At 46.9% G+C, this 22133-nt stretch overlaps 1 protein-coding gene across 1 annotated transcript; it reads right to left on the bottom strand.

The window, feature by feature from the left end:
• Positions 1-2074: 2074 nt before the first annotated feature.
• LZTR1 (leucine-zipper-like transcription regulator 1) lies at positions 2075-16928 on the bottom strand (the record flags this gene model as incomplete). Its single annotated transcript, XM_010083931.1, has 11 exons — positions 2075-2191; positions 4921-5001; positions 5837-5942; positions 6128-6277; positions 7355-7481; positions 8910-9066; positions 10958-11127; positions 13599-13782; positions 14881-14976; positions 15972-16064; positions 16826-16928. Coding segments are annotated over 11 exons (1384 nt in total), but the record flags the coding sequence as incomplete, so codon positions are not given.
• Positions 16929-22133: the final 5205 nt, after the last annotated feature.

Raw genomic sequence — 22133 nt, 5'->3', positions numbered from 1 at the left:
CTCCGGCCCACGGGCTCAGCCTTGCCTGCGGGGCAGGTCCCTGGCTCCGCTCTCAGAGGGGTGCACAATCCCGGCACCCTGTGCAACAGCAGTCCAGAGGCAAACACGATGATAGGTAACAGTGCTGCTGATCAATTTTTCAGACAAATCCCCCAGATGCAAGAGCCCGGGCTAAACCCAAACCACCTCCCCAGCAAAGCCACCTGCAGCGCCCCAGCTCAGGGGGGGCAGAGGCTGCACATTTCCACACTGATGGGCTCAGGAATACACTCCAAACCCCAAATAGTTTGAGAAAATGGAGTGAAAGGGGCTGGCTAGGGCATGGTTGAAAGCAGCCCGTTCTTCCTTACTGAGGGAACCCAGCTGTGCGTGGTTGGGAGATGGGTGTCCTCTAGTGGATCCAGCATCGCTGAAAATAACCGGTAGTATTGTCACAAGTTGTAGCATACAACCTCTGGGTGTCTGCAGATCTCCTGGTTTCCCAGGGAACATGCAGACGGTCAGTACAACACAACCTCTGACAAGAGACTTCATCATCTATGAAATAATCCCTCTGGTTGAAAATGGGCCCTTGGCTCTCAGATGCATCTGCGACCTGAGCCCTCCCTCACCTGATCAACCCCTCAGCAGGGTGGCACTTCGAGTGGTCCCTAACGCCTTTCCCTTAGATAAAGGAAACGACACACTGTCCCCTGCACAACACCCCCAGCGTGCCGAAGCACCCACGTGCACGTCCTGCTCCAGGATGTGCCGGGAACACTTCACTGGCCCGAATTCAAAATTTTGGCCACAGGGGTGGAAATACAGGGGCTGGGCAGCTACGTTTCCCACGAGGGATCTTCCACTGCTCCAGCTCAAGCCCACTCTTGCCGCTCCAAAGAGCCGAGCAGAGAGCAGCACCGCACCAGCGCCGCCGTCTGTGTCCCCTCTGTGAACTGGTGCAGCTGAAGGCAGGACAAGATTTGGGCTCTCAGCTTCTGCATTGCTCCATCCTCTGGGTCGCTGTGGCGGCTCTGGGCAGGGCTGGGCAGCAGTTCTGCCTGCAGATGTTTCTCCAGCACCAGCCAATCTCCACCGCTCGCCAGCTGAGCTGCACCATCCAGCTGCCAGGGAGAGACAAAGCTCCTCTCCCCTCTGCAGCGTGGGGAGCACCCAGCACAGCGGGAGCAGGGGACCTGCGACCGGGCGGGAACAGCAGCTGCTCCTGAAGGGGCTGGGAAGGGCGCTCTGCCTTCATCCACCTTCCTGCAAAAGGCAACCACTAACGAAGACACTTCAGTACAAAATTAGTAACCAGATGGAGCACGCTTATTTTTAACAAAGTGACCTTCATCAAGCTCAGAGCTCTTTTTGCTTAATTTTTCCAAAATAAAAGCCAAGTCAATCATGAAATGCCAGGAGATGATGTTAACTCTTTATTAATAAATTGATTTAGAAAGGCTTAGCGAGACAGGATTAATGGATTTGATGGTCAGGACCGCTGTAATCTTCTAGCCTGACCTGCTGCAGAGCACGGGTCCGGACTTCCAGCAGCCCACCCATGGAGGCAGTTGCAAAAGGGATTATCTTTAATCCAGGGAGAGTCTCGGGACAGTCCCTACGCTCTGGTCCAACGGTCAGCCTCCCTGCGAACACCTTGCTCCGTTTCCAGTTTTGTTACATCTGACATCCCCATACAGCCCTGGCTGCGGCAGCCGAAGTGCTTTAAATATTCTTTAGATATTGTGTTTCAAAGCATTCATGACTCTCTTACTCACGCCTGCTTTATTTACAGTGTAACAGTAATAATGGGCTTGACTCTGAACTTACTCCCAAAACCAGGTGGAATAAATTAATTCCTGTCATGGTTTCAATTTTACTTTTGTTTAACAGAGACCAAACCCGTCTCCACAAAGGTACAAACCCAGCAAATCCAGAGGAGAGCACGTCAGCTGCCCCCGCTCCTCTGGGCCGCCTGCGATATTGCGCAGCCACGCTGAGCAGCTCAGTATGGAACGGTAAAAACCAGGGTCAGCCGTGAAGGGCTGGTTGTTTTGAGGAACAAATGAAAAGTCCGATTACCAACCAAAGTATGTCATATGTCTGAGCCCAGCTCCGCGCACTGCTTGTCTGATATGTGGTTAGCTAACGACTCTATGATGTCAAGGAGGAGGAGCTGACTTAGGGAGCGGAGATTTGGCAACTTGGAGACCTTCAAGGAAAAGAAAAACAAAACAGAAAAAACAGAAAGAAATTAAACCCCTCCCCAGATGCCAGCTGCTGTGTCCCTGTTTCCCCCTGCCACCCCAGGCCAAATGGGCGGCTCAGGCAAGTCAGAGGCTGGGCACGTTCCGGTGACAGCGCAGCTGCGGAGCTGGGCTGCGGAGACTGGCCCACGGGGCTCCTGCGCTCACAGCCCTGTTTCAGAGTGCTGCATGAGGGGAGGGGATGGAGAGCAGCAGAAACGCTGACCCAGCACCGCCTCGGAGCAAGGAGCGTAATTACTGCCGGTATTGACGACTCTGCTGCTAATGGATGCCAGCTAAGCACTCTCCTAAAAGCAGAGCCGGGCACCGGCACAGCCCTGGGCTTTGAAGTCCGCGTGTTTCTGCTGAGAACGTGACTCAGGACCCGACCTGCTCGCCCCCGGGTGCTCCCCGTGCTGTGTCCGTGCCGGTTTCACTGCAGCCCAAGCCGGACAGGGAGCAGGAGCCAACAAAAACCTTCACCAGGTCAGATGGATGGAAATCTACAGCAAACTTTATGCTCTGAGACTGTTCAGAAGCTCAATGGTTCCCAAAGCAGAGCTCTGCACGCTCCTTCCTTCCCCGCAGCCCCGCAGTAAGGGGCTGTGACCCTCTTCCCAGAGTTCTCCACGCACATGCCCAGCCTTGAAGGCAGACGCTGCCTGAACGCCCGGCCACTGACCCAGCCCGCGCTCGCTGAGCTCACCAAGGATCATCACCTTGCTCCCAGAAGCTTGGCTGCGATAAAGAACAAAGATGGCCCGAGCATCTTTTGAAACCCTGGATGGAAACAGCCGAGTACATTTTCAGAAAGAGCTCAGGACACGTGCTTGGCGTAATATCCCCAAAATAAGGGTCTGCGAGGAGTGGGGGGGAGGAGACCCCTTAACGCCAGTGGGAGTCCTGCCCCTGGTTGGAGGCACAGAGCAGCGTGGCACTGCGAACACCCCAGAAGAGCAGCTTTCCTGGGGCTTTTGCATTACACTGACACGCAGGAGCCTAAACTCACGTTGCCCAAAGGAGTGAACCTCTGGGAAGAGCTCTGCAATTACCGTCCTTACTGCGGGGAAAACTCCTTAACGGTCTGAATCGAGAGCAGCGTTAATGGAGCTGGAAGAACAGGAGATCCCCACGGCCATACACCGGCCTGCCCGAGCCTTGAGGACCCGCCGGGCTTGCGCAGCCGGAACAAACCCCCTCGGAGCCTGGCCGGGGAGCGTTCGTGCCCAGCCACACAGAGAGCCGCCCAGTGCTGGGCCAAAAATCACACACTGAAGCCTCTCAGGCCAAAGAAAAACATTGTATAATTCAGATTTCTTGGTGCACATCTGCTTGACACTCTTCCAGACACATTTTGATGAAAACTGTTCTAAGAGTCAACAGTTTAAATAAAAACATTTGCCCATATTCCGGTTAGGGGAGTACAATCGAGTAACGCCCTTCAGTTCAGATCTTTTTCTGAAACGTCGCAATGGTCATTTCCCCCCGGTACGTTCTGGTGAGAATCGCGCCAACCTGTTTGTCTCCTCTGGCCTCCACTGGGAAGTTCAGACCGTGAGATTTCAGCTCTCAGGAACTGTAACGCATTGACCCCAAACCCCAGGAGATGTCCCAACCCCCAGCAATCCTGGAGCCTGTGGTGGGGACACTCCCCATCCCCTGCTGAAGCTGGGCCATTCTGGGGGTTCATCCGGCCAGGAGAAAATACGTGAGCTGAAGGAGGGGCTGGAGCCTCCTGTCGGGAGGGGGATTCCTGTGTGCCGGCTCCCCTCTCCAAGCTTTGCACGCACTGTCAGTTATTTCTGAATGTAAAATGCATTACGCTCGGAAACGCAGGCATTTAATAAGGAGCCTGGACGCCTCCCTCCGTCTCATCCCCAGATACAGACAGGACCGAGCGGTGCTTTCCCTCCCCGTGGGCAGCGGTTGGAGGATTGAGAGCTTAAATATACAAAAGAGAGCGAGCTACTTGAATGCTAACTAGGGAATTCTTAACAGTATGTGTGCAGCATCCAGAAATCCCAGTTCCAATGACTGATCGACCAATTTCAGCGATGCTAATAAGTTGTGCAATGAACTGGTGACATGCTGGGAAACTCTCATGGAGGGATTGTATCTCACAGGAACAACTAAATGACAATACCGTCATTCTCTCGAGCGAGGACAGGAATATCAGCGCATCAGGTTCTTGACCTTTCCTATCGCTAATGCCTCATCTCACGTATCGAAACATGGAAACCACAGAAGCCCAGCCGGGATAGGGTAATCTGCCTTTTGAGCACAGACAATTTAATATCCATGACAGAGAATACTTTGAGAGATATGAACATCGGACTCGTAACTGCTAGTGAAAGAGAGATTTGTGCCCTCAATACATAACAAACTTATCCTGCTATGCACACGAGAACCCACCGATGGCACAAAGTTAACAGCTGGAACAAGTGGAAACGGAAACAACTCTGGGTAACTTCTGTTTTGGAAGGTCTTCACCTTTCCAGACCAGGCTGTTCTAGTCTTTATTTTTAGTGTGTAAAGTATGCCTAGCAGCCTGCCAGTGAGTGTCAGCGATACGCAGCCAGCTCTCAGCCGTCTCACATGAGAAAGAACGAAATGGATTCCTCTATTAATGTGTCTTTAACCAATGCAGCGACAGAGGACAGCAGCTCTCAAAAGCCCCCGAAAAGATGCAACCAACCTTGGTGAACTGGTGAACGATGATGTGCAGGCAGTGCCTCTTCATGTCCAGGGCCTGGGTCTTGTCAGCTGCCTCTAAAATCTAGAGCAAAAGCGATGATGTGACTTTCCTTCTGCATGGCTCACGTACAGGGCACACACTGTTCGGGCTCAGAGAAGGTAATTCTTCTGAGCTATCGAAACATCTCCATTTTTCATTACAAACCCGAATCTTTTCTGAACCATTCAAAAACAAGCCTTGGATTTAAAATGTACAGAGTCCCCAGGAGACAACCAGTAGGAAATGCAGATCTGTTTCAGAGCCAGGTTCCCTGAAGTGTCCTGGCAAGACTGGCAAGAGCCACAGGCAGTTAAGGCTGGAACTGATTCTGCTCATGTTGCGGAGGGTTTGTCTGCCTACCTAGTAGATGGCATCGTAGGCCTTCTTAGCACAGAATATTTCTTGTTAGCTTAAACCTCATTGCCAGATCCCGTCAGCATTGCTGATAAAACAAGACTCATGTCACCTGCACATCACCGTCTGCCATGGTACAAATATCTACTGAAAAAGGGGTTGGAGCTGAGAGCTGAGCACATGGTACATATTAAAAAAACCTTTAGGTGCACTGGTCTACAGCGGGGGAGGAGGAGCTCAGGAGGAACAGCCTGCTGGTGAGCTGAGCAACCTCTGATAAAGACTTCATCATGGGAGCCCTAGCGACACAAAGAGCAGGCAAGGAAACCAAGCCGCTGAGGGCTGCGCTCCTGCACACGTTAACCACGCGGCACCGCTGCCATTAGAAGGGTCTGCAGCCTCAGCGGCGTCAGGCTGGAAGCGGCTCAGTGAACCTGGCACTTGGGGTACCCACTCGACGAGACCCTTCGGCTTCCCTGTATCAGAGTCAAGCAACACATTAAAGCTGCTTGGGGACACTTACCTGGAGCACGTTCTCCACTGTGACATTCATTTCCAGATTCTGCTTGCAGTAGGCTTGCAGTCTGTTGTTGGAGAAGCCGTAATAGTAAGGTGCAGCAAAGAGGTAACTGTGAACTCATTAAGGAAAAAAACGTAAAGCAAAGGTAACAGCACTGATTGTGAACAGGAGTCAAAACGCAGTGCCTGTTAGTGCAGCCCTGACAAACAACCCTCCCAGGCTGTGCAAAAGGAAGGAGAGCTGCTGCACAGGCACTTCAGGCAGAAATTTCAGTCGCCTCAGATTCAAGGATACAGGGAGTCTTCGGGAGGCATGTTTACTTCTCCATAATAAATGTATCTAAGCATAGATTCAAACGCTTGTTTGCTGGGAACCATTTCACCTATAGAAATATTCACTTGTCCATCTTCTGGCATGAAAGAACGGAACATGGCTTCAAAGTAACTGGTAAAGGAAATAAAACTGATGGAACACATTCTGCAGACAGACAGTTTAACCCAGTGTTGGTCAAAGGCTGCTGGTAAGTGCTGCAGCTTCCCAAGAAGCAAATTCAGGCGCCAACATAGGCAAAACCCCTGTTAAACTATTGTTTTGTATATGTCTGCTTGTGAGAGAACTCCAGATATAATCCTCCTAATTTCCATCAGCACTACCTGAAATTTGTCTCTGTTTCTTGAAAATGAGGACACATGGTGCTTTGATTTTCATTAATTTGCATAAGACCCAGTAGAGAGCTTAGAGCATTATGAATTTCCTTCGTATCTGCAGGCTGCCAATCATGCAGGGCTGTTTTAAGAGCTGTGAAATGCCTCTGGTAAAATACCACAGGAATTAATACTGAATATTATTACTAGGACTGGAAAAAAAAATTGTGACAGCAAACAGGAATTTTATGTGAAGATGCGTGCAGAACATAAAGGTGCAGGTACACAGAACACACAAGTGAAGGACAAACCCACTTCACCCACGTACTGAGGGAGAATAGCACCCGTCTTCAGAAGGGTGAGCTACCTGCCTCTGCAACAAAGTTCAGGAACAATTTATTCTCTGTTATGCACCATTTTTTGTTATGCATATTCATACTCAGTCTTAAATATCAGCAAGTGGGAAAAAGATTGAAGTTTCACGCGACTCAAAATGGATGTTCACTGTCAGAAGACTCTTTCTGACCTCAGTGGACACGCGTTGCTTTCCACTTTACTGAAACCACCTTATGTTTTACACCCTTTTTCCCTTCTTGGGATTTTACAGATTCTTTGTCTTGCAGTGCAGCTTCTTACACATCCTCTAGAGAATCTGTACAGTTTTAATTTCCTCCTACCTTCCCCTGTTGGGTATCAAATTGAAAAGAAATATTTAATCACTGCTGCTTCAAGGCTCATTACACTCATTGAGCAAAGCTGCATCTGACACTTCATGTGGACACAAAGTTCCTCCCTGCCTTCTAAAAAAGTGAGCTGGCCCACAGCCTGCCCAGCACACAGACAATGTTTGGTACGGGCTCAGCGCAGAGCCACTCACCTGGAGCGGGCTGCTAGGATCGCTTTATGGGCTGGCCGCGGGTGGCCGTCTAAGAGAAGGATGATATCACAGAATTCAGTTCCGGCTCCTTCTAGGTAAGCCTTCATGTCCTGAATTAAAGATGTTCCTGAAAGTTAACGTAATTAAATAGTTAAAAACACGACAGTTCCAGGTGACCAGGTACTATCAACCTAACACATGGCCAAGGCACAGCTCTAGCCCCTCTTTCCTTCGGGACCCTTGGGGCTAGTTCCTCATAACCTTGGAGCAAAATGAGTTTTGTCGTTCCCCACCACAATCCATCCCCTACTGCCCATCCCAGAAACACACCTGGCAGCTCTGCTTTCAAACCGCTGACAGCAAACTCCAGCAGCGGCCACACCCAAAGGTGTTCTCTATAGATAAGGAAATCTGTCCCCATCCTTTTCATTATTTCCAACCACCAGAAATGTGAAATTTTGTCCCGTAATGAACAAGCTTTCCCAAATCTTCAGTAAAAGCTTCTTGTATCAAACATTTTAATTAACCCTCAAGAATACACAGTAACTGAGAAAGAGAGCACACTCAAGTCTGATCCAAATTCACTCATATTTCAAAGTTCATCTTTCACTTTTTTGATGTTTGGGTTCTTGCACCGTTCCAGCTCTGGACACAGAAGCTGGCTATGCCATCTCTCTGGACGGTGCACCTCTCTTCTCCCTGGGACAAACACCAGACAAAGGCTTTCTACTTGACCTTCCAGGACTGGCTTCCCCATCTTTCTCTCCAGACCCCAATTATTTTTGTCCAGCATTCCAAATCAACACTGGCAACGTCTCTGAACTTTGTGACCTTTCATTATTACATCCCTTTTTTTGTGTGTCAGGATGATAAAATCCTGAATAATAAGAACAGTCCCAAATCAGTCCTTGATGAATTCCGTAAGAGATTTGTAAATCAAGACTTCTCTTTCCAGCACAATCACAGAATGGAAGTGAAAGGCATGACCACTAGTGCAGGTTATTTATCTTCTCAAACTCTTCTCCTCTTTATGTTCTGTTCCTTTATTCCATTAACTTTTTTTTTCTTTGTTAATTTTTCCATGCTTCTGTCTCTCTCTCACACACTCTAAGGTCAGTCTTGTCAGCAGTGGCTCACTCACAAGATCTTCTTCCTCACTGCTGCTCCCTTTTGGTTAAAACCAACGAGCAGCCCAGCTCGTAGCCCACTACCTTCTAGTCCACTTAAATGGAATGCCCACTGCCTTTTCTTTGAATCATTCTTTACACCCTTCTGTTCCTTCTGCCTCGTCTCTGAACAGAATCAGGATATTTTATTGCAAGCACACAACTATATTTAACGTGAGCTTTCACGTATCTTGATGGGGATGCTGTTCTGATTGACGCTCACTGGAAGAAGAGCCGGCATGCCCTGTTGTACTCTGGGGAACAGCCTAAGCACAGCTGGAGAATCGGTGTCTGCAGTGGTCTGCTTCCTAGGCTGTTTCCTACACTAAATAAACCATTAGCAACACAAAACCAGCACAACGGATTACTTTATAAAGCGTAACAGTTACCGATGTCAAGCGGTTGATCGGAATGTGTTCGAACGGGAGGTTGCTGTTTTCTCCGTACAATCTCCACTATGAGGGATGAAGAAAGATGCTCAAACTCCTTCATCATTATTACCTGATTAAAATGTGATTCCTTCACCACAAAGTTCAGGCAATGTTCCTTAAAAAAAACAAACCAAACAATATTAATTAAAAAAATTACAGTTTACTGTATGAAGTCATCCTACAGCATCACATACATGGTGCCACGTTACATGTGTGAACAGCCATCCTCTGCTTACGACCCTCCACGTGGATCCTGCAGCTGGAACTATCAAACAACGATCTCCTTACTGAGCGACCATTTAGGTCCTACTTGGACAGGAAATTCAGGACAATTCTAAGCATTTAGAAAAACCTGACTAAGAAAAAATAACAAGGAAAAGACTAATTGTCTCCCATCCAGCTGCTCTGAAGCTTTCCAAAACAGGAATTTCAGAGATCCCAAAAACATCACGGAGCTAACTGAGAGTGGTTGCTATCTCATAATAATTCTTTATACAATTAGAGAGCAAAAGTTAATTAGATGGGTGAAGAGATCTTAACTCTTAACATCATCCATTAAGGGTACAAACAGCTTGCAGGATTTCCTTGTGTGGATTTTGCCGTAGCCTTTTCTGTAAAGGTTGCAAACAGTCTGGAAGAGCTCTTGTAGGGTCTTGTATGACAAACTGGCTGGAAAAATCCATGTGGTAGAAAGGCGACAAATGAATCAGACTTAATGCTAAACAGTTAAGGGGATAAAAAATGGCCCTTCATTTGTCAGTGTGAGCCAAGGCTTTCCCTCAGGACGACTTCATAAGCAAAAAAGTATAACCTATACCAGCTCGCCCTAAGGTGAGTAGAGAATTCACCCAAAGAATAATTACTACTGTCCATCTTCTGCCAAGTTATTTCACCTGGGATCCACAGGGATCTGTCCAGGATCCATCTATAAAATGTTTTAAAAAACGGCTAGGATGCCAGAAAGACCAGCCTTCTGCAGATGGCACCTACCCACAAGGACTAACACTCACTTGAGAAGCCAGGATGCCAACTCAAGGTGTTCCTGACCAAATGGAACTGCATGGAAGAGCCCCTGTCACCCAGCTTGCTGGTAGCGAAGGCAGGCGGAGAGAGCAGGCTGATCTGAAATTACTGGCACTGGATCCACTAATGCTGAGATACTTGCCTGCGCTGCTGGCACCTCGGTCCTACGCACCTATGCCTTAGCTTGAGCTCACGCCATCACAGTCCTATGTACCAAAGTCTGTGCCAGCATTTCTGTACACTGCCGCTGTCCTCCCGGATGCCTTTCCTTCGCACATACCCAGTGCATAGAGTGTGCTGGTGCATACTGGTTTCTCTAGCCCTGCTCTGCCGGCAGCTATGGCCAGAGATGCGCAGAGACTGCTCAAACAGGCATCGCATGATCTTGCACTGACTCTTGGACTTGGGTGGAGGAGCTGCTTCTCTCCAGCTTTGAGCAGAATCGGCTCTGGCCACTGTGAGTGGGAAGCAGACCATGCCAGGAAACCACGGTCTGAAGCCTGGTGGTATCAACTGCGTCATGACTTCCAGCAAGTGCCTAAAAGCCCTGGGCCCACTACATAGAGCAGAAGCATCGCAGACACATTTTGTTTTTCAGTAGAGCATTTTTCAGATCAAAGGCATGATAAGAGAATTTAGTTTTTCATCAGACCAGATGAAAGAACGTGTTTTCAGTCCCTGTATAAAAAAAACCAGTGGGACCAGAAATGCATCTTGCTGCAGTGAGAGTGAACTGAGGAAGAGCCACTGTCACTCTGCCCTTTACACCCTACAGGGCAGATATGGAAAAATATAAAACACTTATTGAAAAAAACCTACAGAATATTCATGAGCAACTGCAGGACAATCCACCCTTACATAACTCAAGCAACTATAATTATAGGAAAGAACTGAATTTGCAAATGCTTTTGCAAAGCATTAATTACATCGATTTTATTTTTTAAAATTTCTTATCAGTTTCTTTGTATGCAAAGTGTGATTACCTTTAGCTGATCCAGCTGAAGCTTGTTAGCATTTTCACACACAATGAGCACATTCTGCAGATCTACGGATGCTTCAATATATTGAAGGCAGAGCTGTTCCAGTCGAGAGAGCTTGAAGTTTAAGGCTAGTTTGTATACATCCATAATAAGTAACACATCCTGCACATGACCTGACATTACAAGAGACAAAAATGCTGGAGATCTCACTGAACAAAAAGAGAAACTTTTCTCTAAGTATTTTTACATCAACTTGAGCATTCAGAATGATAGAATGGGCAGCAACTGGAGTATTTTTATGGAGGAACAAATTCCATTTCTGGTCAGACAAAATCTGAACTGATACTAAAAAAGGAGTTTCAAAATTGAGGCATGAGAGAGCCACCCCAAAAGATTTTTTGGACAAAGATTTTGTGACAATCTGGATCACAATTTTTTAAAACCCTCAACAGAAAGTGAAGTCTCTACAAACACCAACAAGCTCCGAAGCTAGCAGCCCGATTTTCCAAAGCGCTCAGCTGCTAACAGCTCTGCTGAAGTCCTTGGTTTTTACGCAGTATTAGCAATCAGGTCCCTGATTTTGACAGGCTCTTACGACAGCTCTCTGCTTGTGTGTGTACAGACCTGAGGCTGGTCTGGAAGAGCAGGCTGCAGTAAGAGAGGGGCAGTGGGGACCCTCGTGGGCCACTACAAAGGGGCTGTTGGGACACCAGCTCAAGGAAAAATCCTCCACAGCCTTTGCTTTCCTCACAGGAGATCTCTGGCCATCTGCTGGAAGTACTTTTTGATAGAGAAAAGCCTTCTTGCATGTCATGTGCCTTCCCTGTGTCTAATCAGGAAAATCCCATTCGATCACCATGCCCAATTCGACCAGCTCATCCTCTGATGGATCCCCACAGTGCTGCCCTCTGAGCTGAGAGGAATGCAACCGGCTGGGACAGGGCTGTTGGAGGATCCCAGCAGACAGGTGAACACCAGGGAGAACGTTCGATGGGCTGGGGAGGAGGGCAGCAGGCTGCCTGGGAAGCCTGAAACAAAGGGAAGAGCTCAGGTGATAATCCCTTCTTTGGTCTGATCCTGTCCTGCAGCTAGCACGCTGAGGATCACTGAACCGGCTGAGAGCGGGGTCTGGCAATGTCAGGAGACACCGACGAGAAGGTAACCTCGTGTCCTGGTGTCAGCTGGGACAGGGTTAACTTCTCCCCAGCAGCAGTGTGAGGCTGTTGGGGTTTGTGCTGAGGAGAAGCTGATCACACACTGATGGGCAGAGCTGCTGCCAGGACAGTCAAGGACTTTCCAGCTTCTCTGCTGTGCCCGTGTCTGCAGGGGCAGGAGGAGCTGGGAGGGAGCACAGCCCCAGTGACCAGCCCAGGATTCGACCTCAGGGTTAGGACTGAGACCAAACTGGCCAGTGGTCTGTTCCATCCCATGCCCGGCGTGGCCAGGAGAGAGGTGAGGATCTGTCTGGAAGCTCGCTCTCTTGCTCCGGGTTGTCTCCCTCTGGGTCTCTCAGGATCGTCTCAGTCTCTCAGACACTCGGGCTCTTATCTCCATTCTGGGATTGTGGTTTTGGGACTCTCCGTGCTCCGGGATCATTGTCTGGGAACGGGCTGAGCCTTGGTCATCAGGTGGTGAGCAGTGTCACTGTGTGTCACTCATTTATATATTTGAATGTGTTACTATTATTATCATCATTATTTTCACTATTATTGTAGTTTAGTTATTACATTGTTCTTATCTCAACCCATGAGTCTCTTTTTCCTTCGCTCCTTTAATTCTCTTCCCTATCCCCAGGAGGGGCGAGGATGAGCCATCGGCTGTTGTGACGTTTGGCTGCCAGCCAGGGTCAGAACTACAACACCTCGTTCCCATTAATTAGGCTTGCTCCGAGACAGGCCACCTCGCACGGAAAGCCTTTGGACAACTGCATACAAATTACTATTTTCCTGAGAATTCCCTTTTATAGAAAGGAAAGATCCTGGACTGAAACTGAAGCAACGCTTCCAGCATTAGGATAGACGTACCCCACGGGACACAGCTGTGCCACGCGGCTGCAGCTTCCCCGGCCCCACCGGCTGGAGTTCCCCGGGATATTCTGTCCGACTCCCACGGCGCAACAGCCCCCAGGAGCTAGACTGGCTGTGTGGGAGCTGAGACATCTCTGGCCATCACCTCTGGGCCGCCTACTGTTTTTAACTCAGGGATCTTCAGTGAATGCATCAAGTGGATGTTCCCTTTCTTGAGGCATCCTGTTGGACTGGCATTCGGCCTTTCTGTGTGGGCTCTGTTTGCCACGGATCAGAACAACACCAGAAAAAGGAAATAAGCCAACCCAGGATACATGGTCCTTGCAGGGAAGCTGCTGTAATGTTCACAATACTATAAAATTCTGTTTGTTCCGTTGGGTTTTGTTACACCTTTTAGAAAGATCAAGAACCTGCTTTTCCTTTATGTTTGAAAAGAATTAGGAAAAAACCAAGCACTGTTAGTATGTTTTGATAGAAATCTGCTATTTTTTTATTTCAGGTAAGTAATTAAGCACTTTGAGCAGGACTGATATCTGCAAATGCTCGATTTTGCTCTGTATCAAAATAAATATTTGCTCACCAGTTGCTAGTAATGTTTTTAAATCCTGCTGTCCTACCTTTGCGAGGGTATTTTATTTTATCCGTATAGAGAAACTGCATGAGCACCTCGAAGGGTTGTGCCTCAGCCTCTCGGATGGGCACTTCTAGCAGCGGCTGCAGGCGGCACAACTTGACATTCCCACCAATGCCATCCTTCTGACATGTCGCATGTCCCTCCTCTTCAATATCTTGCTTTGATTTCTAATGAGACAGAAAAAACACTCAAACATAGCAACAAGGCTGTGTCAGGAAACACACATTACTATCAAACCAGAGGGAAGATCCTTCTCATTTACTGCACACTCTTTAAGATCCAAGATCTTTTTATCTTCAAGACTCTCTTCACGATAACAGGGAACTTAGACTTAACAAAGATAACAAGGTCTTAGACTTACTGTTCCACACCCTGCGACAAACATGGATCAGAACAAATGTGAGCTCCTGGATGAAGCGCAAGAGTGGGACCTCAGAAAAAGGGAGGAATAAATCCCACTGAGCTCACATTTGTACCCTTGGCAGGAACAGCATCTCTCCTTGGAGAAGGAAGATGTAGGAGCAGGTTCCACAGACCCCTGCCTTGCGAAGTCAGAGCTCAAAGTGCTGCACAGAACTATTTTAAGCCATTCTGTTACTTCTAAGTTTCACTTTGACAGCCTTTCTCTACAGCCTTTCCCAGTGAAGATGGAGGGCTGTGGCGTGGCAAAGCAGCTGAGGGACAATGAGGCATCCACATGTCTTACTGCAGGCTGAGTGCTACCACTTCCTCACCAACATTAACTGTTTGCTGATGAAAAGCTGTAAGTAGTAAACATTAACGAACCATAGGCACCAGCCCTTCAACTCTGGAAAACAATCAGGCAATACTAAAGCAACGGGAACAGAGCCAGCCTCCAAACCCCCCCACCGCCTTCCCTCTGATCTGTCTGATCTCGCAGGGCATCCCCGACGACACGCAGCTTTTACCCTCCCCAGAGTGAAGGGTATGCACGCCTCCCTACGGGTATTCGACAAGACTAAAACTTAGACAGCTACAGGAACTCCCAAGAACCATTCTGCCAAATCCAGATAACTGGATTAACTTTGGCTCCTCTGTGTTACGCTCCTCGCCTGGCCTGATGCACACCCAGTAGCCCACTTTAAGGCTAATTATCCTCTTTATTTTACTTGTCCAAGAGCAAGACGCTGCTCCCGTACTACATCTGTCTCAGCAGATATTATTTTTTTTCTGACAACTTCATTTCCAAAACTGGGCAGAATAAGCATTACCTCCCCACAAGATTACTTTTCTAAAATTCTCACCTGTTTCAGCCTCTCCCTTGCCTGCATGATTTTCTTTTTCAGCCACTTGCAGCGAGCTGTAACAATTGCGGTGTGCCCTCGGACTCGTTCTTCCTTCTGCCAACGGCAAAGGAGTAACACACATTAAACTTTTATTCCCAAATCACACAGCGGTGACAGATGGCAGAAGGCACAGAAATCTGGGCTGAACTCCAAGCTACTATACATTTAGTTTAAGTTAGAACCAAAGGCAACCTTGCATCTGCTCTGCACATCCAGATGAAATCCAACACCTATTTTCCCTACGGCTAATGGCAAACTCCATTCGGAAAGAGCCTTTGTTACGTCTGCTGAGTGGAAACTGTTACGTAGGTTCAGTGTCACAGACATTGCTTCGTATTGTTGCATCTGATTTTCAGTTTAATTTTCTCTTTTCAAAACAACAGTATGTTTTGTTTGCTATTGTTCTTCATAATCTACTTCATCTGTTTTTAAGGATTTGTTATCTCATCTCTGGAAAGTGTTTTATAACTTTTTTTTTTTTTTTTGCAAAAGTTCAAATTTCTCATGTTTTTCTTCAGAAAAACACGTTCTTTGAAAAATTTTATAATCATTTGCATTACTAGAGAATCATTCTCCTGTGCTGCTTTTTCTCATTCTATTTTATTTCAGTAACTTAAAATGGCTCCTGAAATCACAGAATCATAGATACAGAGATACAAAGAATCAAACGAGACACGAGTCTGCAAACCACTGACCTGCTCTTTCCAGGGGACAGTTGGGACCTCGAGTACAGAGGTGGTTACTATCACTTTCATATTGCAACTATATATAATGATATACGAATTTACTCTGATAAATTCAGGTCACGTCTCAGTGATCCACAGATCTTCTCAGTTTAAAAGTTTCTTCTCCTTTGCAGCTTTACAAATTTATCTGGATTAGTGGAATTTACTAAACCAGACAGACATCATTTTCACCAGTGACGCTGCTCTTAAATCTTCATTCCCAGGGTTTCTGGCGCAATCATCGTACAATTCGCTTTTTCCCAGCAAACATGCTAGACACGCAGCAAAACCCTCACTGGCACCGTTTCAAGATGTTCTACTCACCTCTCCCAAAACAAACTCCAAGTCACTGAACTGCCTGTTTTCCCACAGCCTTCCGTAATCTTCATGTAGAGTGCACTTAGGGTAACAAGAAAACTAAAAAAAATAAAACCCCGCAGAAGACAGAATTCATTTCAAAAGGCTACATCCAGAAGCACTGTAGCTACATATCCTATCACTGGATTTTCTTATTCACTTGACCTCTATGTAGTATACAAAGAAGAAAATAACAAGCAAACCAAACCCGTGCCCTCTGGTGAGGGCAATGACAGACAACACTGGGTAACCTGGAGGAACTGTTTCTCGTCCCAACTTGAAAATGTCAGGATTTGGTGGCTGGGAGTCTCACCTGCTCTCAGGACTTGTCTGAGGGTCCCAGGCAACAAAAATAAACTTGAATGTAAGGGGGCTTGGACCCAGTGTGAGCAACGTGACATTCCCGTAGTTACTGGGGAGGTGGGAGTGCTGCACAACCATTAAACTTCAGCACAAACCACTCTGACTCAGGAACCCTGAACCTGACGGTACACGAAGAGGAACAGCCAAATTTCAGTCAAACACCCCGGCAAATGTTCTCCGATACACTTCTCAGTAAGTTGTCAGGAGCTCTGTTAGGACTTTAGAAGGCACTGGAGAGCCTGGCCTTACCAAAATATCTGTCCAGGTAACATAGCTCAAGAGATTTTAAAGATATACATTAATCTTTGGCAGCTGAATGTGAAACGCAAAGGCTTCCTGCAGGAAGGATGCGAAACGAAAGCTCACAGGGAGCCAAACCAGAAACTCCACCACGTCCAGAGACAGACCAGAAGGACTCACACAGCGCGGATGTTTGAGCGTGTTTGTCCGTGAATTACCTGGAACCTGTACATCTCTCCACTTCTAATGTTATTGTCCACTGTGCCGCCAAAGATGTACATAGCATCTGAGATAACAGCTGCAGCGTGGAAGAGTCTCCCGCTTGGGAAAGAAAAGGACAAAATAGGTGAGGGAAGAAACAAAAGGATCTTTTTTTTAATCTCCCATGAAAAAAGGCCTGCAACAGATCAACAGTGAGAGAGGAAAATCAACGCAGTCTGAAGTGACACGGCTGTTTGCGTCCTCAGATTGACATTTTTTATATTTTAGGATTGTGTCCCAGTGTACCTAGAACACACCTTCCAGTCACATTTAAAAACACGTATTCACTGCACCTTCTCATCCGACTGGCACGTACACAGGGCTCTGCGTATCCCGGGAGTTACAAAATATATCACTTACCAAACTCAGACTCAACCCTAAGTTGTATATAGAAAAATAAAACACACTTCCAGAAATAAACAGATGCTGCAACTGTGATCACTGTACAAACTGAACTGATTCTGAATGTCATTGAGAACTCGAAAGGTAAATGATGACCTGTCCCAGCAGGATACTGAACTCCAGGCTTGTAAACGCAGCCTCCCCACAGCTGAACCCTCTGGTAACGCACCCCCCGCAATGCCACACGCTGCACTGGAGCCCAAAGCTGGAGCCGTTTACGGAGTCAAGTCTCCTTTCACCATCATGTGAGGTCCACAGAAAATAAAGCCACCCCACGCTGCACAAAGCCCCAGCTATTTAGAGGACCAAGGGACTGCAGCGTCCCATGAGACACACGCTTCAGCTTGGAATTGCAAAATCGGTGTATTTCTGAAGCAGGAAGGAGTCTCTGCGAGTCACAGCTGCCGTGACGCTCCTGCACAGGACACACCACAACACTGTCACTCATTTCTCTGAGGTGACACAAAAGGTAAATGATCAAATTAGCACATCTCCCTGGGACATCTGACATAGTCTTCAAGTGGTGACAGTAACTTCAATTTTTTTTTCTAGTTTGATCAGGCTTGTTTTGTTTTCCAGGCAGCAAATCTCATTAAATCTTTGCCTGTAAAATAAAAAACCCTCTGGTATAAGAAATCTTCTCTTCTCGTACATATTTATAGACACCACTCAAGTAAACTCAGACATGAAACAAGATTATGTTTATCTGGAGAGACATATTTTCCAGGAAACCATGCTGACTGGCATTTTTCATTACCACCGAATTATCCCTTTCACCACAGCATCACACAACGGTCTCATTTAGCGTGTTACTCACCAGACTTTCCACGACTTGGTATTTTCTTCAGCCTACAGCTTTTAAGGATACAATCCCCCATGCAGTAACTAGGACCTTTTTTTTTTTTTTTTTTCTTCAGATGTACAAACCACAGATTTGGTCACCTTAAAATGCACGTTCGTCTGTGCCAGCTTAACAAGCCATCTCGATCCCTCTGGATAAACAAGGTGCCTTCTGTCCCCAGCATACTTCATGGATACTTTATCAAAGAAACTTTAAAGTTGGTGCTAATAAATCCTGTGACGGGGAGATTATGGAATAATATTGTTTTTCCTGCTGGGCCCCTGTTCGATAGCTCTCCAAAGAGGATGAGATTACTGCCAAATACAATCTATTTTACATGGTCTCTATTTGTTCTTAGCAGTAATCTCTTTAATTAAATGAGATGTACTGACTGAAAAAAATCAAACATATTATAGTAGTTTAAAAATACATCAACTGGACCTCCAACCTCATCCCAAAGTACAAAGCTTACTTACCAAGACCTATTTCCACACTGCTAGACAGGCTGCTGTCAGCTGTACTACATCCTTCTTACAACTGGCTCTCTAACCAAAAACTGAAAAAAACCCCAAACTATTCTGCCAGAGAGCCAATGCAGGCCACCTGATTTATACTTATTCAGGTCATTTTCCCTGCCTTTTTTTTTTTTTTAAATAAGTAACACTTTAGCTTTGTTTTTAGTTGAAATAATTCTTAATATTCTCTAGGATTTGCTTTTAAAAAGCAGCCATTGTATTTAACAACCACTGGTTTTTAAATAAAAAAAAAACTTAAGAGCATTTTCACAGTTGGTGCCAGAAAGGAAACATGAATCATCCGAATATTTAACCAAGTAACACCATACATGCTAGGCACATCATACTTAACTCAAACAATCGGTAAGGAACCTTACCACGATGGTTTTTAATTTGTAATGGTTGGTACGGGAGTGCTCCAGGAACCAGAGCTTCCCACTTACTAGCAACTTAAGCAATCAAACAAGTCAACTTTTCAAATACACATATCGCGTTTTCAGAGCCAGTAGGAAGAGAAATGTAAAATATGAAGGGACAGCTCAGCAAAAAGGAAGGCCGTATACAGTTCATCAAAACATTGTGCAGCCGAGGGTTTCATGGTATTTGTTTTCCAGAATCAGAACAGCAGAATTCAAGCCAGCACAAACATTCACACGGTGATGGCAACCCTGCCAAGCAGGGAGATACCGATGCCACCTTCAAGGAGAACAACGCTCTGCCCGCCCCAGACCAAGGCTTTGGCCAAAGAAAAACATTGGCTCAGTGCAAACCAGGGGAGCTCAGTCCTCGAGAAGAAAATATTCAGGGCAAAAAGGTTAACAGAGCTCAGGAGCATAAACAGCTGGAGAGACAAACAGCTGGAAAGACGTGTTGGGCTCCACGTTCCTCATCCATCAACACCAGACGCCAAGACCCTGCTCTGTCCTGAATTTATTGTTGGGACACCTCTCAAGCTGCCAAATCCAGCTGCTGAATACACTCAACCTAGGTAGAGTTTATACGGAACAGATATGAAATAATATCTATTTTGCCAGCCAGGACAGTCAGAAACTCTCCCAGCATGGGACTCTGCGGAGGAAAAGAGTCCACGAGGGAATTCACAAAAATGGAGACACAGAAGTATGCCCTGCATGCCAAATTCAGCAGCCCAGCCCTGGAGGGTTGGAGTGACGTGGCCTTACTTTAAACACCAGAGAACAGCCGTCGCTCTGCTCACCGCCCACGGTCCTGTGTTTCACAGAACCCATGCTGGTGAAACCATGCGGTTTGTCCTGCCCAAGGCTGAGATCATTCAGGTGGCTTATAACCCACCAGAAGAACTGAATCTGAGCTTCTTTACGCAGATATTTATAAATCTGTTGTCTTCCTCACTACTGAGCAAAGTCTCATCCCCTGTACTGGTGCACACAGTCCAATCTGATTTGATAAAACCCCAAGAAGGTCAGTTCATGCAAAGGTGGGACAAGAACCACTGTCTATAATAGAGCAAAGCTATCTGAGACCTGAAAGGCCAGTATGGAGCACTGCAGGGCTGCAGCCGCTGGATCACCATCCCCTGTTAGAGCCTGAGAGAGAGCACAGAAACTCTGATTTTCAACACACAATCACCCTACTACAAACAATTGTGTAGGCAGAAAAAGTTGTACCATGCTTCTTCCTCTCTAAGCTACTCCTTCCTTGCTGCAATTTAAGCATTAACCACACTAGCTCTTGTCCTACCCATCAGAAAAGAGTTTCTTTCCCTCCCTTCCACAGTAACTGTTCCTCTATTTCAGAATGAGTGCTTCACTTCTCACCTTCCCTTCACCAGGCACCTCCCGCTCTTTCAGCTTTTCGATGGGGTCATGTTTGCTGATTGCTCTTACAGCTTTCCTCTGGATTCTCCCGATGGTTTGCACATTTGTACTCCACCCACCTGCACAAGTGAAGGATTATTACTAGTCACAGTTTATTAGAACTGCCTGAGACAAGTCTATCACTCAGATATACGGTGAAGGACTCCCTGCTCCCAACACTGTAAGCCAAGGTTACAGTCAGGAACTGCTGCTCTCAGAGAAACAACGTCAGCATACGGCAAACGTGAAACTAAGCCTTTGTTTCGCAATATAACATTGATCCTAAACAAACACAGTCTAATCAACTGTCCCACATCCCGCGCGTGACATAGGAACGTGTTGGTCACCCTCATTTTACAGCTAGCAAAGACACTCAAAGAAACTGTGTTAATGTTCTGAGATCATGAAGACTACAGTAGACTAACAGCACGTGCACAGTCTGCAGGATATCTTTCAGCTGCCTACAATGTAAGGTTCTTCCGGCACTGTGTTCTAAGTCTGGCTGCTAGGGCTCTGAATCTGACATGGAGAAGGGCAGATTTCTGCTTAAGAGCTTCCAGGTAATGAACATACACTTTATGCTGTGAATCTGTCAGTGGTTTCTTTGGACAGTTTTCTTCTGATGCTCTCTCGCCCTCTCTTCTCTCAGTGTTTCACCTCGTCAAGTTCCAAAGTCCTGCCGGTAGCAAGACCGCTGTCCCTTTGCAGTCCCAAGAAACTTCATTTAGACTTGGCCATGTTCTAAATTGCTAAAAGCTCTCTTCCTGCTGCTTATTGTTTCACTTGAACCTAAAATCTTTCCAGGGCCACCTATGTTGGTCTGTTCTTTGCTCCTTACCCATCTGCTCCCAACTGGCTCACCAGGCACTCCGCATGGAGCACAACCCCTTCTCCTCACCTTCCCGGCTTCTCTTTCTGGTTGCGTGAGCTATCTCACCATGTCCAACAGCGTCATAGCTCTGCTACTCTGCATGACCTTCCCGTTCCTCCTGTCTCCTCAGGCACTGGTGTCTGTGTAGAGGTCGCTGTGATGGGCTGTTCTCACAAGGGGAGAGCAGAGAGCTTTCCCAATCCTGTTGCGCACCAGATGCTTCCTCCCACGCCTTCACTTCTCTTCAGATGATGGCAACCCTTCCCTGGTGCACCTTGGTGTAAATATTCCAGATAACAAAGTGAGAATTACACTCAGGATTACAGTGATAAACAGCGGCATGACACCGTAGAGCCAGGCTGGCGTTAGGGATCCTTAACGATAAAGGCGTACCAGGACACCTACCTGTGAAGTCCTCTTGGTACAATAACAACTGCTCCCTAAACCCAGCACTGTGCAAACACCGTGGGGTGCGAAACTACACCTGTGGTTTGCAGTAACCGTATTTTCAGTGAGGGTTTCTGCTGGCACAACTCCAGACGGTCACGTGCGAATCCAAAGGGCTATCGTCCTTCTCACTCCTGGTGCAGACTAAGATGCACTGCCAGTCTGAATGTATTTGTCAGCTCTAGATCCTACACTTATCTCTCAATCAACGTGATCTCCTTACTTCATTAGCAGTGTCTGACAGAAAGAATTTTACGCTCAATCCTGGCACCTCTGGTGATCCGGGCTGGCACCCTCTCCGAGGTACACTGCCTGTTTCATCTGTTGAAGTGTTTTCCCTACCTAAGGTTAATG

This window comes from Pterocles gutturalis, unplaced genomic scaffold (genome assembly GCF_000699245.1).
Source record: "Pterocles gutturalis isolate BGI_N339 unplaced genomic scaffold, ASM69924v1 scaffold15715, whole genome shotgun sequence".
Taxonomy (NCBI): Eukaryota; Metazoa; Chordata; class Aves; order Pterocliformes; family Pteroclidae; genus Pterocles; species Pterocles gutturalis.
This window is presented reverse-complemented; position numbering and strand designations above follow the sequence as displayed.